The sequence below is a fragment of the Oncorhynchus masou genome, chromosome 2, assembly GCF_036934945.1.
Source record: "Oncorhynchus masou masou isolate Uvic2021 chromosome 2, UVic_Omas_1.1, whole genome shotgun sequence".
NCBI classification, from domain to species: domain Eukaryota; kingdom Metazoa; phylum Chordata; class Actinopteri; order Salmoniformes; family Salmonidae; genus Oncorhynchus; species Oncorhynchus masou.
The window spans coordinates 51,742,224-51,766,996 of record NC_088213.1 but is presented as its reverse complement, the minus strand read 5'-3'; the positions used below and the strand labels follow the sequence as shown (position 1 = coordinate 51,766,996).

Genomic DNA, 24,773 nt, shown 5'->3' with positions numbered 1-24,773 from the left:
GAGAACTCAGAACACATATATGTGAGAATCGTGTAGTGTAGCCCACTGTGTTGTGTGCATGTTGGTTTCCACTCCCACCCTCAAAACAATTGTGTGATTATTGGAATAACAGATTCATGTGTAAAAGCAGTCTCTATGGGGGTGCCACAGGGTTCAATTCTCGGGCCGACTCTTTTCTCTCTATAAATCAATGATGTCGCTCTTGCTGTGGGTGATTCTTTGATCCACCTCTATGCAGATGACACCCTCATGTTTCGGGCTAGGCCCCTTAGTTCCATTGAAGGGAAATCTTAACGCTACAGCATACTATGAAATTTGAGAAACTTCTGTGCCTCCAACTTTGTGAACAGTTTGGGGAAGGCCCTTTCCTGTTTCAGCTTGACAGGTCCATACAGAAATTGTCCCCACAACAATGTTCCAACATCTAGTACAGTGCCTTGCAAAAGTATTCATCCTCCTTGGCATTTTTCCTATTTTGCTGCATTACAACCTGTAATTTAAAATAGATATCAATTTGAATTTCATGTAATGGACATACACAAAATAGTCTGAATTGGTGAAGTGAAATGATTATTATTTTTTTTTTAATGCAAAAATATAAAAAACTGAAAAGTGGTCCGTGCATATGTGTTCACCCACTTTGCTATGAACCCCCAAAATTAGATCTGGTGCAACCAATTACCTTCCGAAGTCACATAATTAGTTAAATAAAGTCCACCTGTGTGCAATCTGTGTCACACGATCTGTCACATGATCTCACTATATATACACCTGTTCTGAAAGGCTCCAGAGTCTGCAACACCACTAAGCTAGTGGCACCATGAAGACAAAGGAGCTCTCCAAACGGGTCAGGGACAAAGTTGTGGAAAAGTACAGATCAGGGTTCGGTTACAAAAAAATATCAGATACTTTGATAATCCCACGGAGCACCATTAAATCCATTACTAAAAAATTGGAAAGAATTCGGCACCACAACTAACCTGCCAAGAGAGAGCTGCCCACCAAAACGCCAAGGAAAGGAATATGCTATGTCTGGGGCAAACCCAACAACTCCTATCACCCCGAGAATACCATCCCCAAAGTGAAGCATGGTGGTGGCAGCATCATGCTGTGGGGATTCTTTTCATTGGCAGGAACTGGGAAACTGGTCAGAATTGAAGGAATGATCGATGGGGCTAAATACAGGAAAATTCTTGAGGGAAACCTGTTTCAGTCTTCCAAAGATTTGAGACTGTGATGGACGTTCACCTTCCAGCAGGACAATAACCCTAAGCATACTGCTGAAACAACACTTGAGTGGTTTAAAGGGAAACAACTGAAACAACCTTTCGGTTACTTGTTCAACACTCTGACCACCAGGCTACCTGCCACCCCAATGACCCTAAGCATACTACTAAAGCAACATTCAAGTGATTTAAGGGGAAAACATTTAAATGTCTTGGAATGGCCTAGTCAAAGCCCAGACTTCAATCCAATTTTGAATCTGTGGTATGACGTAAAGATTGCTGTACACCAGTGGAACCCATCCAAATTGAAGGAGCTAGAGCAGTTTTGCCTTGAAGAATGGGCAAAAATCCCAGTGGCTAGATGTGCCAAGCCTATAGAGACATGCTGCAATTGGGGTGAATAATTATGAACACTCAACTTTTAATTTTCTTTGGTCTTATTTCTTGTTTGTTTCACAATAGAAATTTGCATCTTCAATGTGGTTGGCATGTTGTGTAATTTAAATGATACAAACCATGCAGAAATCTATTTTAATTCCAGGTTGTAAGGCAACAAAATAGTAAAAATACCAAAGGGGTGAATACTTTCGCAAGCCACTTTAGAAAGCCTTCCCAGAAGAGCACATGTCTACATACTTTTGGTCATATAGTTTATATGCTAATATACCTAGTGTATTTATGCAATGAGGCACATATAATTTTATTCAAACAAAATATTAAAAGAAAACCTGATACCATTAGAGAATATACTGTATATATAAGTGCATTCTAAGAAACAAAAATTTAAATTTTACAATAAATTGAATACCCTAATTACACCAAAATCCCTGAACTTCATTCTTTATTTGTCCATTGCCAGTAAAATATTTTAAGTGCTATTATCCAGTCAATATGTGATTGAAAAACACAACAGTTATCCACTATCCAACTGTTGCATTTATTACAAATAAAGAATCAACTGTTGCATTTATTCAAACTTACTTTTCAAGGTTTCAGAAATCTCTGCTCCAAGGTACCATCTCTGGCTGTTGTGATTTAGAGCAAGACAACATATTCCTCTGACAAAAAACACTTGAGCTGTGCACTAAAGCACTACCGCTCTGAACTAACGCACTGTACATTTTAAAATATACAAGACAAACTGGCAACTGAACTGACCAGTCTGGGTCGCGTCTCTCTCAGGAAACTCTTGAGATCTCCTCCAGCCATCAATTCCAATAGGATGAAGCGTGGTAGGGCCTGTAGACTCACCCCTATACACCGCACTATGTTCTGGTGGCTGAATTTACTGCAGGGGGAGAGGAATAACAAAAAGAGAGGGGGAGGAATGGAGGGAGGAGAGGGGGAAGGAGTGAGAGGAGGGAGGAGAGAGAAGAAAGGAGGGAAAGGAGGAAGAAGGAAAGAAGGGAGAGAGTTGGGTATGGGGGGGGAGATAGAGGGAGGAAAGGGGAAAGTAAAGGGAGAAGGAGAGGGTTGGAAAGGAAGTGAGATTACAGTACATGGTTGCTGAAGAATGGTCTGCCATGGAGCATGTTTGCAATATGTCTTCAACCAAAAGCTGTGTGTAGGTGTGTGTGTAAGAGAGAGAGAGAGTGTTTAAGTGCGTGTGTGCGTGTGCGTAGGTTTGTGTGACTGTAACTAGGTTTCCATCCAATTGCCGAGATATGTTCATGTTAATATTAAAAAATCTGCATAAAAACAATATGGAAGTTTTTCCATCAGTGATGTGTTTCCATCAAATTGATTTGTTGTGGATAAAAGGCTGTGCGTGATGAGGTAGTTCACATAAAAGTAACTTTTGTGGTGAAAGTCCCATGTACCAAATAAAAGAACATAAGTCACATTTTCAACTCCACTGACAGTTTTGTCACAAAAAACTGTTGCGTTTTATAGCATATCATATGCACGCCATCTGGTTTTGGAGCATGCTCTCTAGACAACAGTTAGCTGACAAAACGGGGGTAGGTTTTAAATTATGAAATGGAATGAGACCAACGTAATTTTTATTTGATATTTGGCAGCCAAGTGTTTATCATCGTGTCACGAGCCTTCAAATAAAACCCTAGATATTTATTGGAAATGTGCATGAAGCTCATCACTGTCCATCACTTAACCACCAGGAAAGTTAATCAAAACTATTTAATCTTCCTATAAACTCTAATGCTTTTCCACATTATAGTGGAAAAGCACGTCATCGGGTGGCTCCAAGTTTACTTCGATATGATGGTTTATTATATAAATAATTGCGCATAAAATAGTTGGAGCAATTGTCACATAATTAATTTTACCGACACAAAAAGATCCCACCATGTCGAATGAACAAATTGTCTGTCAAATTGTACCAACACTTTGTTTCCATCACACCTGTTGTGATTTATTTGCATACAGTATGACTTTGCTTGCATGAAAACTGTGGATGGAAACGTGGTTTGTGTTACCTGATAATGAGAGCCTCCATGAGAAAGTCGAGCTCATCCTGCTCAGAGCACACCTCAGGGAGTGTCTATAGGGGATGCACACAGAACACACAATGAGGACATTCAGAGAGAACATAGACAATGCTGTGTAGACAGATGTGCAGACCTAAGGATACATCTGCACAGTAGGGTTCATTGCAGGGCTCCATCACAAAAGTGACCTTGGTCTCAATAGGACTCCCCTGCCTAAATAAAGGTTCAATAAAAAAATCAACATAAGCTCACTGAAATGTTGTGAATAAAATAAGTACCCAATACACACACATTCTTGCTGATATTACAGATGAATGAGGCCCAGTATATTCTGTGTGTAAGTTTGTTTGTCTATTTCTTGTTTTTTTGTTTGTGTCAGGGCTCACCTTGACTGCTACTTGCATGGGACTGGGCTCTCCAGGTATCCCCGCTGCCATCCCTTCATACACTTCACCAAAGGCACCATGTCCCAGACCCCTATACACACACAAGGAAGAACACGCACACATGCACGCACACACACACACACACACACACACACACACACACACACACACACACACACACACACACACACACACACACACACACACACACACACACACACACACACACACACACACACACACACACACACACACACAAACAAAAGGGCTCACAAACTTTGAGATGCATATTGGTAAGATAATGTCTTATAGACTAAATGTAAAGCAAAAGTATCCCTCCATAATGCCTTCACAATGCACCCACAGTACACACTACAACATACAGTGGCTTGCGAAAGTATTTACTCCCCTTGGCATTTTTCCTATTTTGTTGCCTTACAACCTGGAATTAAAATGGATTTTAGGGGGTTTGTATCATTTGATTTGAAGATGCAAAATATTCTTAATTGTGAAACAAAACAAAAAAACTGAAAACTTGAGCATGCATAACTATTCACCCCCCCAAAGTCAATACTTTGTAGAGCCACCAATTGCAGCAATTACAGCTGCAAGTCTCTTGGGGTATGTCTCTATAAGCTTGGCACATCTAGCCACTGGGTTTTTTGCCCATTCGTCAAGGCAAAACTGCTCCAGCTCCTTCAAGTTGGATGGGTTCCACTGGTATACAGCAATCTTTAAGTCATACCACAGATTCAAAATTGGATTGAAGTCTGGGCTTTGACGAGGCCATTCCAAGACATTTAAATGTTTCCCCTTAAATTACTCGAATGTTACTTTAGTAGTATGCTTAGGGTCATTGGGGTGGCAGGCAGCCTGGTGGTCAGAGCATTGAACTAGTAACCAAAAGGTTGCAAGATCGAATCCCCGAGCTGACAAGGTGAAAATCTGTCGTTCTGCCTCTGAACAAGGCAGTTAACCCACTGCTCCTAGGCCGTCATTGAAAATAAGAATTGGTTCTTAACTGACTTGCCAAGTTAAATAAAAGTAAAATAAAACTAAAATTGTCCTGCTGGAAGGTGAACCTCAGTCTCAAATCTCTGGAAGACTGAAGCAGGTTTCCCTCAAGAATTACCCTGCATTTAGCGCCATCCATCAATCCTTCAATTTTGACCATCTTTCCCTCGATCCTGACTAGTCTCCCAGTCCCTGCTGATGAAAAACATCCCCACAGCATGATGCTGCCACCACCATGCTTCACTGTGGGGATGGTATTCTCAGGGTGATGGGCGGTGTTTGGTTTGCACCGGACATAGCGTTTTCCTTGATGGCCAAAAAGTTCCATTTTACTCTCATCTGACCAGAGTACCTTCTTCCATATGTTTGGGAGTCTCCCACGTGCCTTTTGGCGAACACCAAAATGTGTTTGCTTATTTTATTTCTTTAAGCAATGGCTTTTTTCTGAACACTCTTCCATAAAGCCCAGCTCTGTGGAGTGTACGGCTTAACGTGGTCCTATGGACAGATACTCCAATCTCCGCTGTGGAGCTTTGCATCTCCTTCAAGGTTATTCTTGGTCTCTTTGTTGCCATTCTGATTAATGCCCTCCTTGCCTGGTCTGTGCATTTTGGTGGGCAGCCCTCTCCTGACAGGTTTGTTGTGGTGTCATATTCTTTCCATCTTTTAATAATGATCTGTACTTCTCCACTACTTTGTCCCTGACCTGTTTGGAGAGTTCCTTGGTCTTCATAGTGCCGCTTGCTTGGTTGTGCCCCTTGCTTAGTGGTGTTGCAGACTCTGTGGCCATTCAGAACAGGCGTATATATACGTAGAACATGTGACACTTAGTTAAATAATGTCCACCTGTGTGCAATCTATGTGACTTCTGAAGGTAGTTTGCAGCACCAGATCTTATTTACGGGATTCATAGCAAAGGGGTTGAATACATATGCATGGACCACTTCTGTTTTTTATTTTTTAGAATTTTTTTAAACAATTTTTTTTTTTCATTTCACTTCACCAATTTTAACTATTTTGAACTATTATATCCATTACATGAAATACAAATAAAAATATATTTAAATTACAGGTTGTTATGCAACAGAATAGGAAAAACGCCAAGGGGGCTGAATACTTTTGCAAGGCAGTAAGCATTCACAGTTGATGTCATTGATTATCGGGTGGAAGGAAAGTGGGCCTATGGACAGTATGTGTACCAGGTGGCTAGCTTAACCTTTCACAGTGATCTAACCTTCTCGGACATCTTAAGTACTGTCCCCGACCAATAAATGCCATGGCTTTCAGAGGTCACTGGGTCAGCTGAAATGCTGGAGCTTTGTGAGGACATCGCAGCATGTTAGTACAGGAAACGTTACCATATAAAAATATAGTATGTATAATATAATAATAAGGTTGAAACAAATACTTTTATAACTAACCAAAGATAGATCACAGCCTGTTGTTTCCAATGGAAGCAAATTAATCATAGTGGGAAGAACAAGCAAGGAGGTGGGCAGAGCCAAGCAAGAGCTAGCGAGATCCTATTGGTGTGTTCTAGCGTGTATTTGCATATTTCCATTCGGGAACGCCTACCTTGTGAAGTGCGCGTGTGCAATAACTCAATTAGTCCTTGCACTCCTTCTGAACAATGCAAAACACATTTTTTTACTTTGGAAAATGTTAAACTCTACAAAACTTAACCCACTCTGTTCATAACAGATCCTACTTTTAGGATCAGAAAACTGTTTCATTGATGAGAAAATTAGCACAATGTCAACCAAAATCCATCTCGCTCGATCTTCTCCCATTTCCAGCCACTGGGCTTCCTCTCTGAGCGGAAATGCCAACCGGATGCTTCTGATTCATACATTAGTGATGTAACCTTCATCAGTGATGTAACATCGGTCTCATCTATGGTTGAACCGTTTTCAAACCGTTTTCAAATGAGAAGGAAGGCACTTTAGTTTTTAACATGGAAGTCCATTTAACTGAATTGCTCTACTTTGCAAAGCAGGATTTCTGGTCCTGTGTGACTCAGTCAGTAAAAGCATGGCATTAGAAATGCAAGGTTGTCGGTTCAATTCCTGCAGTTTCCTGCAGTGTGAAACCCTCTGTATTTTCAAGTATGGTGATGGCAACATTATGTTATGGGTATGCAAGGTAGGAGTTTATCAGGATCAAAATATATACGAAAGGAGCAAAGCCCAGGTGAGGAAAACCTTCCTATTTATTTTTCAGAGGGACAATTATACAAATTGAATGCCAAAGACACACCAGAATGGCTTTCCAATAGGTGTTGAGTGTTCCCCAGAGATCCAGTCTCAGGCCTTACTTTAAATCTGCTTAAAATTCAAAGAATGCTGTCCATCAATGATTCACAACAAAAATTACTGAACTTTTTACAATTTTTTTGCAATTTTTACAAAAACAATGGATGCATTGGGAAAGTATTCAGACCACTTCAAATTTTCCACAATTTGTTACGTTGCAGCTTTATTCTAAAAAGGATTAAATTGTTTTTTCCCCTCATCAATCTACACACAATACCCCATAATGACAAAGAAAAAACTGGTTTAAAAAGATAAAATAAAATATATACTGAAATATTAAATACACTACCGGTCAAAAGTTTTAGACCACCTACTCATTCAAGGGTTTTCTTTATTTTTTACTATTTTCTACATTGTAGAATAATAGTGAAGACATCAAAACTATGAAATAACACATGTAATCATGTTGTAACCAAAAAAGTGTTAAACAAATCAAAATATATTTTATATTTGAGATTCTTCAAATAGCCAACCTTTGCCTTGATGACAGTTTTGCGCACTCTTGGCATTGTCTCAACCAGCTTCATGAGGAAGTCACCTGGAATGCGCTTCAATTCATTAACAGGTGTGCCTTGATAAACATTTATATGTGGAATTTCTTTCCTTCTTAATGCGTTTGAGCCAATCAGTTGTGTTGTGACAAGGTAGGGGTGCTATACACAAGATAGCCTTATTTGGTAAATGACCAAGTCCATATTATGGCAAGAACAGCTCAAATAAGCAAAGAAAAATGACAGATATGATGGTCAGTTAATACAGAACATTTCAAAAACTTTGAAAGTTTCTTGAAGTGCAGTTGCAAATACCATCAAGCACTATGGTGAAACAGGCTCTCATGAGGTCCGCCACAGAAATAGAAGACCCAGAATGATCTCTTCTGAAGGGGATAAGTACAGAAATTGCAGGCCAAATAAATGCTTCACAGAGTTCATGTAACAGGCAAATCTCAATATCAACTGTTCAGAGGAGACTGTGAATCAGGCCTTTGTGGTTGAATTGCTGCAAAGAAACCACTACTAAATGACACCAATAATAAGATGAAACTTGCTTGGGCCAAGAAACACGAGCAATGGACATTAGACATCTGTGTCTCAACACAATCCTGTCTCGGAGCTCCATGGACAATTCCTTCAACCTCATGGCTTGGTTTTTGCTCTGACATGCACTATCAACTGTGGGACCTTATATAGACAGGTTTTTGCCATTCCAAATCATGTCCAATCAATTGAATTTACCACAGGTGGACTCCAATCAAGTTGGGGAAACATCTCAAGGATGATCAATGGAAACAAGATGCACTTGAGCTTAATTTTGAGTCTCATTGCAAAGGGTCTGAATACTTATGTAAATAAGGTATTTCTGTTTTTTATTTTTAATAAATGACAAACATTTCTAAAAACCTCTTGTCACTTTGTCATTATGGGGTATTTTGTGTAGATTGATGAGGATAAACATGTATTTAATCCATTTAAGATTAAGACTCTATTTAAACATTTTTGGGGAAAAAGTCCAGGGGTTTGAATCCTTGTCGAATGCACTGTATGTTGCCCTAAGAGTTGTGTAGAGCTGGTAGAATCTTATTCAAAATGATTTACAGCTGAAATTGCTGCCTACGGGGCTTCCACCAAATATCAATTCTGGGTTGTGAAGACATTCGCAATCTAGACATCTTCGTTTTGAGTTTGTTATTAAGTTACTAATAAAAAATAAAAACTTCTATACTTTTTCTTTCACTTTGAAAATGTGCAGTAGATTGTGTAGATCTGTAGGAAAAACATCTAGTTTAATCATTTTTTACATAGATGTTTCAGGCAGCAAAATGTGACAAAACTGCGAGGGGTGTGTACACTTTCAAATAGGCACTATGTGCCTAGGGGGGAATTCCGTCAAGAGTTATTGTGTGGTTAATGGAACAATTCCCTTTTTTATATTCTCTCTACCCGTATCCAGACCTTGAACTTAAGAATGATAATATTATGCTATTCACCAACTATTTTTTTGGGGTGGATATCAAAGACATGAAGGTGTGGTGGAGGTGTGTCTACAGATATGCCATATTTTGACAGTGACTCAATTCCCTCATAATTGTACCACAAATAAGGTCGAGCGAACCTACTGGTTCCAAGTGTAAAAAGCATCTAATTAATTTTTTTCTGATGGAAATAAAAGCATTCTCCATGCACTGTAATTTAAAAATTGCTAAGTGCTATTAATAAGAGAGAGGTAAAAAGTCATCCATTTCGAGAAGGGGATTGTAAATACACAAAGTAATTGTTTTAGATGATTTTTCCTTATGATCCCTAGACACGAATGAGAAACCATATAGAAACAAACTGAAAATCATATCAACATGACATGTATTGCGGCCCCTTTTCAACAGTGAAGTAGACTAAAAATAGCTGTGCCTTTATTCAGAGTTTTTATTGTATGCCCTCATAATTTGCGGGGATGAAACTTGGATACCCAAGCTATAGGCCTCTGCAGCACCAAACCTGAATAGTTGATTGAATGCGCTTTAGAATGGTTTAATTATATGCAAGGGCTTTTCTCAGTTTGAGGCTATTTTACACCTCCACCCTACCTGACACCCTAGACCCACTCCAATTTGCTTACCGCCCAAATAGGTCCACAGACGATGCAATCTCAACCACACTGCACACTGCCCTAACCCATCTGGACAAGAGGAATACCTATGTGAGAATGCTGTTCATCAACTACAGCTCAGCATTTAACACCATAGTACCCTCCAAACTCATCATCAAGCTCGAGACCCTGGGTCTCGAACCCGCCCTGTGCAACTGGGTACTGGACTTCCCGGGCCGCCCCAGGTGGTGAAACATCTCCACCCCGCTGATCCTCAACACTGGGGCCCCACAACGTTCTGAGCCCTCTCCTGTACTCCCTGTTCACCCACAACTGCGTGGAGTCCAACTCAATCATCAAGTTTGCGGACGACACAACAGTGGTAGGCTTGATTACCAACAACGACGAGACGGCCTACAGGGAGGAGGTGAGGGCCCTCGGAGTATGGTGTCAGTAAAATAACCTCACACCCAACGTCAACAAAACTAAGGAGATGATTGTGGACTTCAGGAAACAGCAGAGGGAACACCCCCCTATCCACATCGATGGAACAGTAGTGGAGAGGGTAGTAAGTTTTAAGTTCCTCGGCGTACACATCACAGACAAACTGAATTGGTCCACCCACACAGACAGCATCGTGAAGAACAGCGCCTCTTCAACCTCAGGAGGCTGAAGAAATGTGGCTTGTCACCAAAAGCACTCACAAACTTCTACAGATGCACAATCGAGAGCATCCTGTCGGGCTGTATCACCGCCTGGTACGGCAACTGCTCCGCCCACAACCGTAAGGCTGTCATGAGGGTAGTGAGGTCTGCACAATGCATCACCAGGGGCAAACTACTTGCCCTCCAGGACACCTACACCACCCGATGTCACAGGAAGCCCATAAAGATCATCAAGGACAACAACCACCCGAGCCACTGCCTGTTCACCCCGTTATCATCCAGAAGGCGAGGTCAGTACAGGTGCATCAAAGCTGGGACCGAGAGACTACTAACATTGAGTGGCTGCTGCCAACACACTGACTCAACTCCAGCCACTTTAATAATGGGAATTGATGGGAATTGATGTAAAATATATCACTAGCCACTTTAAACAATGCTACTTAATATAATGTTTACATACCCTACATTATTTATCTCATATGTATACGTATATACTGTACTCGATACCATCTACTGCATCTTGCCTATGCCGCTCTGTACCATCACTCATTCATATATCTTTATGTACATATTCTTTATCCCCTTACACTTGTGTATATAAGGTAGTTGTTGTGAAATTGTTAGGTTGGATTACTCATTGGTTATTACTGCATTGTCGGAACTAAAAGCACAAGCATTTCGCTACACTCGCATTAACATCTGCTAACCATGTGTATGTGACGAATAAAATTTGATTTGATTTGATACAATCAGTAGGAATAGGGCGCAATGAAAGTTCCAGAGGGATCCATGACAATTTGGGACATGTAGCCCATTTGAATCATTATGGATTAGGGTTGGTTTATAGGACTATTGTTCAACCACTATTGTACACTTCCAATATTTCATGGATTGAATATGAATATGGAAACTTTCAGGATGAATCAAACCACTGTATTTTGATTCATCAATATATTCACTGCATAAAGGATCTCCAAACATGTTTTTTTCCTTCATTTTATTGATACATACTTTCCTAACTCAAGAATTTGACTTAATAATCGACAAGATCAGTGTATTTTCAAGTGGACCTGTTGAAGCTGAAATGGCAGATATCTAAATGGTTTTTCTTTCACTGATCTCTATATTCTGAACCTGTTCTCTCGATGTATTCTAGTGAGTCTGTCGACAAAATTTGAATTAAAGTTACACCGTATTTAACGGGATGACTTAAGATAAAACGCGCTGAAAACCCTATTGAATGAAAACTTGACCAGCAATTGGGAGGATTTTCAGTGCCTGCAAGTTAGCCACACCTATAGAGCCCATTACGCACCTGCATAGGCTGAATATCAACTACTGAGAAAGGTGTAGGAAAGGTGTGTGTAAGAAATGTGTACATTTCCTAAGTCTGAATCGGCCCCCTAGTGAACACCACCCTGATGTGTGGTGAGATTTCTAGCTCAAATGACTGCTGTGGCATCACCCAGGTGGTAGTGGGTGAGGCAAGTTTTAAGACAGCTGAAGTAAACTTATTCTAATTGTTGTTGTTGTTTATGACTTTTTGAAGGCCAGTGTACCTGGTGAGGGAGATGTTGCGTCGTGGCACCTCCTTCAGGTCGTTGACAGAGGCGGACTTCCCAGCGAAGCAGTAGTTGGGGTTGTAGTCAGTCATGATGGTTGAAGCCCTCAGCTTGCTCAGTTTACAGTCCGGGCTCTGGAGCTCCAGCTGAATGGACTGTAGCTCTGTATGCTTACGTCTGTACACTGCATAGACAAGAATATACATATACTATGAGGAAATATGGACAGATATGTGAAGGGTTGTAAAAAAGGACCCAGGTTGGTACATCGTCAACAGACGCTTCATATGCAAACGTAAAACATATGACGGGTGATAATAACAGGTGCTTTCTTCCGGTGCTTTGCCAAATGTGTCATGACCCTTATGCCACCCTTTAATGCCACCCTTATGCCACCCTTTAATGTATATAGTATGAAATGTGCTCATGAAATAATACTGTGATATCTACGTAGGCCTTATAAAGGGTTCACTACACCTTTAGAAAGCATACGCTGTTTAAAGTGTGACCAAAATATTATCATAGTATGTCAAGAACATATGTATATGCAGAATGCACATAAACTATGTAATATGAACACATGGAAACAAACACACCACATGACATATACAAAAGTCAACCAGTAGGACAGCCACATACAGTATGCGACACACACTCCCCTCCCCCTGTTATACACATGTACACATGCACACATTAACACCCTAGAGCGCTGCAGCAGACAAACAAACGGCTCCGACCAGGGCTGCAAACACATACGTTGCTGAATTTACAATATGTGAACTTATTTATTTATGAACTGGTAATGCAGGAGCTCTGTCAACTGCCAGTTAACTGGTTGTCCATCATTAGTGTCTTTCATTCATCAGTGTGTGTGGGTGGGTGTGTGTGTGTGTGTCATTCATTGTTGCAATGCCGCCTCACGTCTTCTTCCCCCACCTGTACATCATGCTGCAGCTGATGTGATGAAGCCCCCCCTCCAAGGGTATTTATTCCAGTAAGTAAGTGCTTTCGGATTCTGTGTAGAAGTCTCCAGGGAATCTACAGCCTTTGTAAGTGACAGTGTGGACGAGTGGGTGTTTGTAAAGAATGTAAATGAAATGTGTGTGTGTGTGTGCATTAATATTCCTGTTTGTGTGTTTATGCACATACAGTACCAGTCAAAAGTTTGGACACATTTACTCATTCAAGGTTGTAGTATAATAGTGAAGACATCAACTATGAAATAACAGTTATGGAAACATGTAGTAACCAAAAAAGTGTTAAACAATTCAAAAGTGATTTTATTTTTGAGATTCTTCAAAAAAGTAGCCACCCTTTGCCTTGATGACAGCTTTGCACACTCTTGGCATTCTATCAGGTTCACGAGGTAGTCACCTGGAATCCCTTTCTATTAACGGGTGTGCCTTGCTAAAAGTTAATTGGTGGAATTTCTTTCCTTCTTAAAATGCATTTGAGCCAATCAGTTGTGTTGTGATCAGATAGGGGTGGAATACAGATGATAGCCCTATTTGGTAAAAGACCAAGTTCCATATTATTGCAAGAACAGCTCAAAAATGAAAGAGAAATGACAGTACATCGTTACTTTAAAACATGAAGGTCAGTCAATACGGAACATTTAAAAGAACTTTGAAAGTTTCTTCAAGTGCAGTAGCAAAAAACATTACGCGCTATGATGAAACTGGCTCTCGAGGTTCCGCCACAGGAAAGGAAGACCTCTGCTGCAGAGGATGAGTCCATTACAGTTACCAGCCTCTGAAATTGCAGCCCAAATAACAGACACATCTCAACATCAACTGTTCAGAGGAGATTGCGTGAATCAGACCTTTATTGATGAATTGCTGCAAAGAAACCACTAGTAAAGGACACCAATAATAAGAAGAGACTTGCTTGGGTCAAAAAACACGAGAAATGGACATTAAACATCACCAACAAGCTAACTTGGTCCAAGCACACCACCACAGTCGTGAAGAGGGCTTGACAAAACCTATTCCCCCTCAGGAGATTTGGCATGGGTCCTCAGATCCTCTACAGCTGCACCATCGAGAGCATGACTGGTTGCGTCCACGCCTGGTATGGCAACTGCTCGGCCTCTGACCGCAAGGCACTACAGTGGGTAGTGCGTACGGCCGAATAAAACACTGGAGCCAATCTTCCTGCCATCCAGGACCTCTATAACAGGCAGTCAGAGGATGGCCCTAAAAATTGTCAAAACTCCAGCCACCCTAGTCAAAAAAATTATCTCTGATACTGCATGGCAAGCGGTACTGGAGTGCCAAGTCTAGGTCCAAGAGGCTTCTAAACAGCTTCTACCCCCAAGCCATAAGACTCCTGAACATCTAATCGAATGGCTACCCAGACTACCTCCATTGCCCCCCCCATCTTTTACGCTGCAGCTACTCTCTGTTATCTATGCAGAGTCCTTTTAATAACTGTACCAAGTACATGTACTGTACATATTACTTAAATTACCTCAACTAACAAGTGCTCCCGCACATTGACTATGTACCGGTACCCCCCTGTATATAGTCTTGCTATTATTATTTTACTGCTGTTTAAATATTTGTTACTTTTATGTCTTATTCTTAGTTTTTAGGTATTTTCTAAAATCTGCATTGTTGGTTAGGGCTTGTAAGTAAGAATTTAAGGTCTAAGGTGTCTACAGGTCTACACCTGTTGTGTTTGGCGTATGTGACAAATAACATTTGATATGATTTAATTTAGACGGATGATCTCCTCATGTGTGGTTCCCATTGTGAAGCATGGAGGAGGAGGTGTGATGGTGTGGGGGTGCTTTGCTGGTGACACTGTCAGTGATTTATTTAGACTTCAAGGCACACTTAACTAGCATGCCACAGCATTCTGAAGTGATATGCTATCCCATATGGTTTGCACTGGTAGGACTATCATTTGTTTTTCAAGAGGACAATGCCAACACACCTCCAGGCTGTGTAAGGGCTATTTGACAAAGAAGGAGAGTGATGGAGTTCTGCATCAGAGGACCTTGCCTCCACAATTACCTGACCTCAACCCAATTGAGATGGTTTGGTATGAGTTGGACCGTAGAGTGAAGGAAAAGCAGTCAACAAGTGCTCAGCATATGTGGGAACTACATCAAGACTGTTGGAAAATTATTCCAGGTGAAACTGGTTTAGAGAATGCCAAGAGAGTGCATAGTTTTTTTGGTTACTACTTGATTCCAAATGTGTTATTTCATATTTGTGATGTCTGCACTATTATTCTACAATGTAGAAAATAGCACAAACAACGAAAAACCCTGGAATGAGTAGATGCGTCCAAACTTCTGACTTGAACTGTACATGTACGCACATAACATGTGTTCAGATGCAATGGTGTGTGTTGTGTGCTCACAGTACAGTATGTATGTATGGATAACCCCAAATGCCTACGTATGCAATATTCCTCATGCTAAAAGTGTGCGTGCATTTGTGTCCCCGTATAAGTCTGCGTTTGTATCCTATGCATTTTACCACCTACTGATCATGACTCCAGACACAGCCAACAGCAGGGCAGCAATGAGGGCTGAAGTCCCCACAGACAGAACCAGGGCCAACTGGGACAGGGAGGGCTGGGGAGGCAGGGGAGACACCTCTGTCAGGGGAGAGAAGAGATCAGATCTGGGTCAAATACATCTTATTTGCAGAGCACCATGACATTATCTGAATATTAGTGATGGACACTAAATGCTGTTGCATTTTATCAATACTATATTGCTTTATATCGGTTCAATAAAAAACATTCCAAATGTCTGAATGTTCACTTTTCTGTTCAAGTCCAGACAATTGCTTGCAGATTGCTCATCGAGCCAGGTGTGAATGTTCGGATAGCCTAAACGTACCCATATCAAACACTATGTGTGTGTGCGTGCTGTCAGGACTTGCCCTTTTGGGTGAGGATCATATGCGCCAGATCCCCCCACCCCCTCTCTTCCACCACAGTTTTATGACGGTTGTAAATACCTGCAGGAAAACGCTCTCTCCCACTCATTCAGAAATGGAAGTTAAATTCCATTGCTACCACAGAGAGAGATGTTGCAGTACGGTAACATCAAAAGGTTGAATAATGAAACAATATTTCTGTAATCCAAACAGTTTGAAAGGTCCGTGGGTACTTAAAGAACAATTATGTCAGAGCAGTTGTTTTGGGATCTCATTAAGGTTGGTATAACAACATAACTGTATCTCTGAATGTGTATATTTCACAGTTATCAGGTTTACATCTAAATGTTGTGGAACTTACAGTTGAAGTCAAAAGTTTACATACACTTAGGTTGGAGTCATTTAAACTCGTTATTCAACCACTCCACACATTTCTTGATAACAAACTATAGTTTTGGCAAGTCGGTTAGGACATCTACTTTGTGCATGACACAAGTAATTTTTTCAACAATTGTTTAGACAGATTATTTTACTAATAATTCACTGTATCACAATTCCAGTGGGACAGATGTTTATATACACTAAGTTGACTGTGCCTTTAAACAGCTTGGGAAATTCCAGAAAATGATGCGGTGGCTTTAGAAGCTTCTGCTAATTGACATCATTTGAGTCAATTGGAGGTGTACCTGTGGAGGTATTTAAAGGCCTACCTTCAAACTCATTGCCTCTTTGCTTGACATCATGGGAAAATCAAAAGAAAGACCTCAGAAAAAAAATTCTAGACCTCCACAAGTCTGGTTCATCCAATTTCCAAATGCCTGAAGGTACCACGTTCATCTGTACAAACAATAGTATGCAAGAAAAACACCATGGGACCACACAGCCATCATACGGCTCAGGAAAGAGATGCGTTCTGTCTCCTAGAGATGAATGTACTTTGGTACGAAAAGTGCAAATCCATCCCAGAACAACAGCAAAGGACCTTGTGAATATGCTGTAGGAAACAGGTACAAAAGTATCTATATCCACAGTAAAACGAGTCCTATATCGACATAACCTGAAAGGCCACTCAGCAAGGAAGAAGCCACTGCTCCAAAACTGCCATAAAAAAGCCAGACTACGGTTTACAACTACACATGGGGACAAAGATCGTACATTTTGGAGAAATGTCCTCTGGTCTGATGAATCAAAAATAGAACTGTTTGGCCATAATGACTATCGTTATGTTTGGAGGAAAAAGGGGGAGGCTTGCAAGCCGATGAACACCATTCCAAACGTGAAGCACGGGTTGGCAGCATCATGTTGTGGTGGTGCTTTTCTGTAGTAGGAACTGGTGCACTTCACAAAATAGATGGCATCATGAGGCAGGAGAATTATGTAGATATATTGAAGCAACATCTCAAGACATCAGTCAGGAAGTAACTAGTAACCGGAAGGTTGCAAGTTCAAACCCCCGAGCTGACAAGGTACAAATCTGTCATTCTGCCCCTGAACAGGCAGTTAACCCACTAAGCTGTCACTGAAAATAAGAATTTGTTCTTAACTGAATTGCCTTTTTAAATAAAGGTAAAAAAAATAAAAAGCTTGGTCGCAAATGGGTCTTCCAAATGGATATTGACCCCAAGCATACTTCCAAAGTTGTGGCAAAATGGCTTAAGGACAACAAAGTCAAGGTATTGGAGTGGCCATCACAAAGCCCTGACCTCAATCCTATAGACGATTTGTGGGCAGAACTGAAAAAGCATGTGCGAGCAAGGAGGCCAACAAACCTGATTCAGTTACACCAGCTCTGTCAAGAGGAATGGGCCAAAATTCACCCAACTTATCTTAACTTATGGAAGGCTACCACAAAAACGTTTGACCCAAGTTAAACAATTTAAAGGCAATGCTACCAAATAATAATTGAGTGTATGTGAACTTCTGACCCACTGGGAATGTGATGAAAGAAATAAAAGTTGAAATAAATAATTCTCTCTACTATTATTCTGACATTTCACATTCTTAGAATAAGACAGGGAATTTTTTAAATGTATTTGGCTAAGGTATACGTAAACTTCCGACTTCAACTGTATATTATTAAGTATGAAACTATTTGTGAGAAGATGAAATGTGATGTTAGCCTTCTAAATGAGAATTGTTTTTCATATAAAAGTTTAACCAAGTCAGTAACCATGGCCATGTGAGCGCAGACATTGTGGCAAAGTGATGGAACCACCCTCCAAAGGTGAGTGCTCATAAACGACTGCTAACAAAATGTACATTAGACCAGAGAACGTGAGGATGCAGTCCACATGCAGAAATGGGTAAGAAATGTACATCTCTAGAGACCAGTACATTGTCGGGTTGCTACGGGCGTGTAAAATGGTTCGAGCTCTACATTAGACCAGCGTGGCCACCAGCGTGAGCTGAAAGGTACGAAATGGTTAGAAACTCTGAAACTCTCTCTCTCGAAGAAGAAGAAGAAGAAGAAGAAGACTTCACAGGAACATTCAGTTTGCAGCTGTTTAAGTACTTTAGTCTAGTAAACTCAACCGAGAACCACCGGGTGGTACTCTGAAAGACCCATTCTAAAGACCCATTCTACAAAAGACAGGGTGATCTCCGGTGGACAATCAGAGACTTACAACTCGAGACTTCATGTCAAATTACTCCCTATAGATGGATTGAGTGTTTTCAGCAAAGACATACACACGTAAATATGTACATGGCAATTCTTTCAAATGAGCGGCCGTTCATGTGCACTTATTTGCATTTCCTTGAGCATAGTTATCAGCTGTATGTACGTTAGTGGAATTCCTTTGTCTCTCCCTCTCCTTCTCTTTTGAATCCGCCATTTTGTGAAAAAGATGTCATATCAGTTTAATCCACCAGGGATTTTTCATTGCATTGTGTAGTAATCAATGTGTAAGCTCTCCTGTTTGTATGTTTATGTAATTCTGTGTGATTATTTAGTTAGTTAGTAAATAAATAATTAAGCCTAGTTGTATATCGCTGATTCATCATTTATGCTAGGGTTCGTGAAGATATCCAAGAGTTTTGCGACATTCAGAATGAGACTGAAGGTAAATAGGAATTAATGAATTGACTGTGACTCATGTAACAGATATGTATTTCTTTAGAGTTTAGTCGTTAAACAACTTTTTCCACGGTGCCCCAGATTACTACTTAATTCATTGTTAAATTATTAATTTAATGGCGTAATAATTGAACGTGGTATGTAATAATTTTATAAAATAACAGTCAAACACTATTAATGATAGTCAAGACACGACAGTGCTCATTTGTGTGTCAACTAACTATTTGTATAACTTTTCAAATATCTGTTTCATTTGTACTTACTGTCCACAACTGGATCCAAACAATGTGTTCAATTGCAGTTTGTGTGTGTGTGTGTGTGTATGAGAGTGTGTGTCTCTGACCTGTTGATGAGTTGATACAAGACACTCCGTCGCGGGCCAGTACAAAGTCCACGTCACAGTAACACAAGGTCCCCTCCTCGTTCTTGTGACATTCGCCCGTCTCACAGTGGCTACAGTTTAACACGGGGCCGATGATCACCTCTCCATCACTTTCCATACCTACAGGCACAGACACCGGACATGGTCAACAGGATACATGCTCTGTCATGGTTCAGTTCCCACTTTTATCGCCCTGCCCGGGGCTTGAACCAGCAACTTCCGGCTACTGGTCCACCTCACTAACCTTTTACCTTGCCGGTTGCCGCCCTATAGTTCATAGAAAGTGTTAGTGTGATTGTCTCTCATTTCATCATCTGTTACCTTTCAGAGGGTCCAGGAAGGTCTCTCCCTCTGGGCTGATGAAAGAGGAGCCGTCATCTCCATCCTGCTTTGGGTCATTAGCTTCAGAGGTGTTTCCACCTAGAGAAAGGGAGGGGGGATGGTGGTGGTAATAAAATAACACAATTAGTCAGTGAACTTATTACAGAGTACCTTAATGGTATAAATGTTTTATTTAATCTAAAGTGCTACCTGATGAAATATGTAATGACAGATAATGATAATTTGTTAGACCAACCAATGGCAAAGGGACAACCTACCTTAACATGTTAAGGCAAGACTGGAGATGTAATGTCATATTAGTTTTGCTATATACTGTATGTTTACTGTAAATATGTTTTAACTTACCTCTATAGCCCCCTCCTCCACCACCGGTTGTACAGGCACCTCCCCCTCCCCCGAAACCCCCTCGGGTCTCCCAGCTGAACTTAATGCAGGGCTGCCCCCCCTGGCCTCCGAGTGTGAGGGGTCTCCCGCCCTGAGACCCAGGGTTACTGTCATGCCAACCTCCGCCTCCACCTGACACACACAAAAAAAAACAAGACAGTTATACGCTGAAATAAATAATGTACACACATTTACAGATACTTCTTGGATAACCAATAAAGCAATTGATCATTGATTGAGTGGTTGATTGATTGATTGATTCCTGGATTGTCATAGTATTTGAAAGTTGCAAGTAAGTCTTCACACGGGGCACCATATAATGTAGATGTAGGATGATTTCATGGGATGGGCAATGATAATATTATGATTATTTGATTCAAACTCCTTAACATCCACCCATTCACACTCAGGTCCATTGTCTGAAATAACATCACAAGGAATGCCTCCGGCACCGAGCCAAAAAGACAGTAAATACCCCTATATCTGACAGAGACTTGGCAGTAATTTGTAGTTGGGGCCTCCCCCTCTCCTGTCACAAGCAGGCTCGAGCTGTAGTCAGCACTAAAAACCCTCAATTAAACCTACCAACACTCACCCGGCTTGCGTCTTGCCCTAATTTCTCCTCCTCTTTCTCCTCTTGGTTACAGAGAGAATGAAACAAACAAAAGTAAATCCAAAACTTGTAAAAAAGAACACCCTATGAATGCCAGCAACAAACAGCACAGGCAGAGTGAATATTTAATTTCGCGCTCACCAGGCTCCAATCACAGTAAGCCTAAGGCCTACTGAACAGCCTAATCAATATATTATGTTCTGCGAGGTGCAGTCAACTCAAAACGAGTGAATAATGGAGACCAAGATGTGTACAAAATAACGGTAATGGAGAGGCGTTGTGTTTGCACCCAGGGTAGAACAGGAGAGAGAAAAATTGTGAAGGAATAGACATGCAAGGTTGTCGTCGTGTCCTGTCTTGTTTTACTAGTAAGAAAGATAAATATGACTATGCACAGAGGTAGCAGGGCTATGAAACGCATGCATCAGGGATGGAATAGAAGTACAAGAAGTGCACTGAGAATAAATGTTTTTTAAATAGATGTGTGCATGTTAATGTATGTTTCTATCTGGGAGCAAACACATTTTCTTAGGACTGTCAAACGATTTACTTAACAGATGTCTACCTGGAGGACACCCAGGAAGACATCCCCTCATAAAGACACTAAAACATAAATAACAATCCAATTAATTGATTGAGTACAAACTAAAACTGTTACTGTTGGACAATATACTCAATAATATTCTCTATTGCCATAAACAGAACTACACAAGCAAAACTGGAATACTCCCAAAATCAGTGTATCTTATCCAATACGACATTCTACAGTAAATCCCTTGCAGTTTGCAACTCAAACTTCAACCCGAAACATCAAACTTTCCATTGTCCTTGCTGGCAAAAACAGGAAACAAATAAAAACTGTATACAAGCTGATTTAGCAATACTGTAAACTACCATTATCTATCCACTCCAAAGGATACTCCAGAGCACAAGCCACTGAAAACATGCTTTAAATGATTAGGATCCCCATTACCCAGCGACATAAATGACAGCCAGTCTTACTGGGGTCCGTCATATAACTAAAAATACATCATGGCTCTGTATATGAGATGGAAGGGAGTTCCATACACTCGTGGCTCTGTATATGAGATGAAAGGGAGTTCCATGCACTCATGGCTCTGTATATGAGATGAAAGGGAGTTCCATACACTCATGGCTCTGTATATGAGATGGAAGGGAGTTCCATACACTCATGGCTCTGTATATGAGATGAAAGGGAGTTCCATACACTCATGGCTCTGTATATGAGATGGAAGGGAGTTCCATGCACTCATGGCTCTGTATATGAGATGGAAGGGAGTTCCATGCACTCATGGCTCTGTATATGAGATGGAAGGGAGTTCCATGCACTCATGGCTCTGTATATGAGATGGAAGGGAGTTCCATGCACTCATGGCTCTGTATATGAGATGAAAGGGAGTTCCATACACTCATGGCTCTGTATATGAGATGGAAGGGAGTTCCATGCACTCATGGCTCTGTATATGAGATGGAAGGGAGTTCCATGCACTCATGGCTCTGTATATGAGATGAAAGGGAGTTCCATACACTCATGGCTCTGTATATGAGATGGAAGGGAGTTCCATACATTCATGGCTCTGTATATGATATGAAAGGGAGTTCCATACACTCATGGCTCTGTATATGAGATGGAAGGGAGTTCCATACACTCATGGCTCTGTATATGAGATGGAAGGGAGTTCCATACACTCATGGCTCTGTATATGAGATGAAAGGGAGTTCCATACATTCATGGCTCTGTATATGAGATGAAAGGGAGTTCCATACACTCATGGCTCTGTATATGAGATGGAAGGGAGTTCCATACACTCATGGCTCTGTATATGAGATGGAAGGGAGTTCCATACACTCATGGCTCTGTATATGAGATGAAAGGGAGTTCCATACACTCATGGCTCTGTATATGAGGTGGAAGGGAGTTCCATACACTCATGGCTCTGTATATGAGATGAAAGGGAGTTCCATACACTCATGGCTCTGTATATGAGATGAAAGGGAGTTCCATACACTCATGGCTCTGTATATGAGATGGAAGGGAGTTCCATACACTCATGGCTCTGTATATGAGATGAAAGGGAGTTCCATACACTCATGGCTCTGTATATGAGATGAAAGGGAGTTCCATACACTCATGGCTCTGTATATGAGATGGAAGGGTGTTCCATACATTCATGGCTCTGTATATGAGATGAAAGGGAGTTCCATACACTCATGGCTCTGTATATGAGATGAAAGGGAGTTCCATACATTCATGGCTCTGTATATGAGATGAAAGGGAGTTCCATACACTCATGGCTCTGTATATGAGGTGGAAGGGAGTTCCATACACTCATGGCTCTGTATATGAGATGAAAGGGAGTTCCATACACTCATGGCTCTGTATATGAGATGGAAGGGAGTTCCATACACTCATGGCTCTGTATATGAGATGAAAGGGAGTTCCATACACTCATGGCTCTGTATATGAGATGTATATGAGATGAAAGGGAGTTCCATAAAGGGAGTTCCATACACTCATGGCTCTGTATATGAGATGGAAGGGAGTTCCATACACTCATGGCTCTGTATATGAGATGGAAGGGAGTTCCATGCACTCATGGCTCTGTATATGAGATGGAAGGGAGTTCCATACACTCATGGCTCTGTATATGAGATGAAAGGGAGTTCCATACACTCATGGCTCTGTATATGAGATGAAAGGGAGTTCCATACACTCATGGCTCTGTATATGAGATGAAAGGGAGTTCCATACACTCATGGCTCTGTATATGAGATGAAAGGGAGTTCCATACACTCATGGCTCTGTATATGAGATGGAAGGGAGTTCCATACACTCATGGCTCTGTATATGAGATGAAAGGGAGTTCCATACACTCATGGCTCTGTATATGAGATGAAAGGGAGTTCCATGCACTCATGGCTCTGTATATTAGATGAAAGGGAGTTCCATACACTCATGGCTCTGTATATGAGGTGGAAGGGAGTTCCATACACTCATGGCTCTGTATTATACTGTACACTGCCTTGAATTTGTTCTGGACCTGGGGACTGTGAAAAGACCCATGGTGGCGTAAGTGTGTGTGTAAGTTGACTTTGCAAACAATGTGGAATTTCTAACACGTTAATGTGTTTTATAAAAACAAGAGGTGACGCAGTCAGTCTTTTCTCACCTCTTAGCCAAGAGAGACTGGCATGCATAGTATTAATATTATCACCTCACTAGGTATTTCTTTGCAGCACAATACATATGACTGGACAATAATTAAGGTAAGATAAAACTAGAGCCTACAGGACTTGCTTTGTGGAGTGTGGTGTCAAAAAAGCATATCTTTATTACGGACAGACCTCTCCCCATCAGTTTACAATCTAAGGTAACACCAAGTCATTTAATCTCCTCAACTTGTTCAACAGCCACACCATTCATTACCAGGTCTAGAACTTAGGGACTATTACTGGCCACACATTCCAAAACAGACTGCAACTCTTTGATAAGACTGCAACTCTTTGACCTCCTTCGCTATGGTTGCTGATGCGTATACGGTTGAATCATCAGCAAACATGGACACACATGCTTTGTTTAATGTCAGTAGCAGTTCATTGGTACACATAGAACAGAGTAGAGGGCCTAGAGAGTTGCCCTGCCGTACACCACAGTTTACATTTGATATTAGAGAAGCGTACATCAAAGAAAACCCTTTGAGTTCTGTTAGATAGAATGCTCTGAATCTGCACTGAAATCTAACAATACAGTTCCCACAATCTATCTTATTATCAATTTCTTTCAATCAATCATCACTAATCTGTGTCAGTGCAGTACATGTTGAGTGCCCTTCTCTATAAGCATGCTGAAAGACTGTTGTT

The 24,773-nt window shown here is 40.9% G+C and overlaps 1 protein-coding gene across 1 annotated transcript in view; it reads right to left on the bottom strand.

Moving 5' to 3' along the window:
• LOC135506266 (ALK tyrosine kinase receptor-like) overlaps nt 1–24,773 on the bottom strand; it is a 769,161-nt gene that overhangs the window by 34,984 nt on the left and 709,404 nt on the right. Inside the window, 8 exon segments of the mRNA XM_064925805.1 lie at nt 2,385–2,514; nt 3,665–3,729; nt 4,063–4,153; nt 12,196–12,382; nt 15,694–15,807; nt 19,514–19,672; nt 19,874–19,972; nt 20,240–20,410. Of these exon segments, the coding sequence (XP_064781877.1) occupies nt 2,385–2,514; nt 3,665–3,729; nt 4,063–4,153; nt 12,196–12,382; nt 15,694–15,807; nt 19,514–19,672; nt 19,874–19,972; nt 20,240–20,410 (1,016 nt within the window).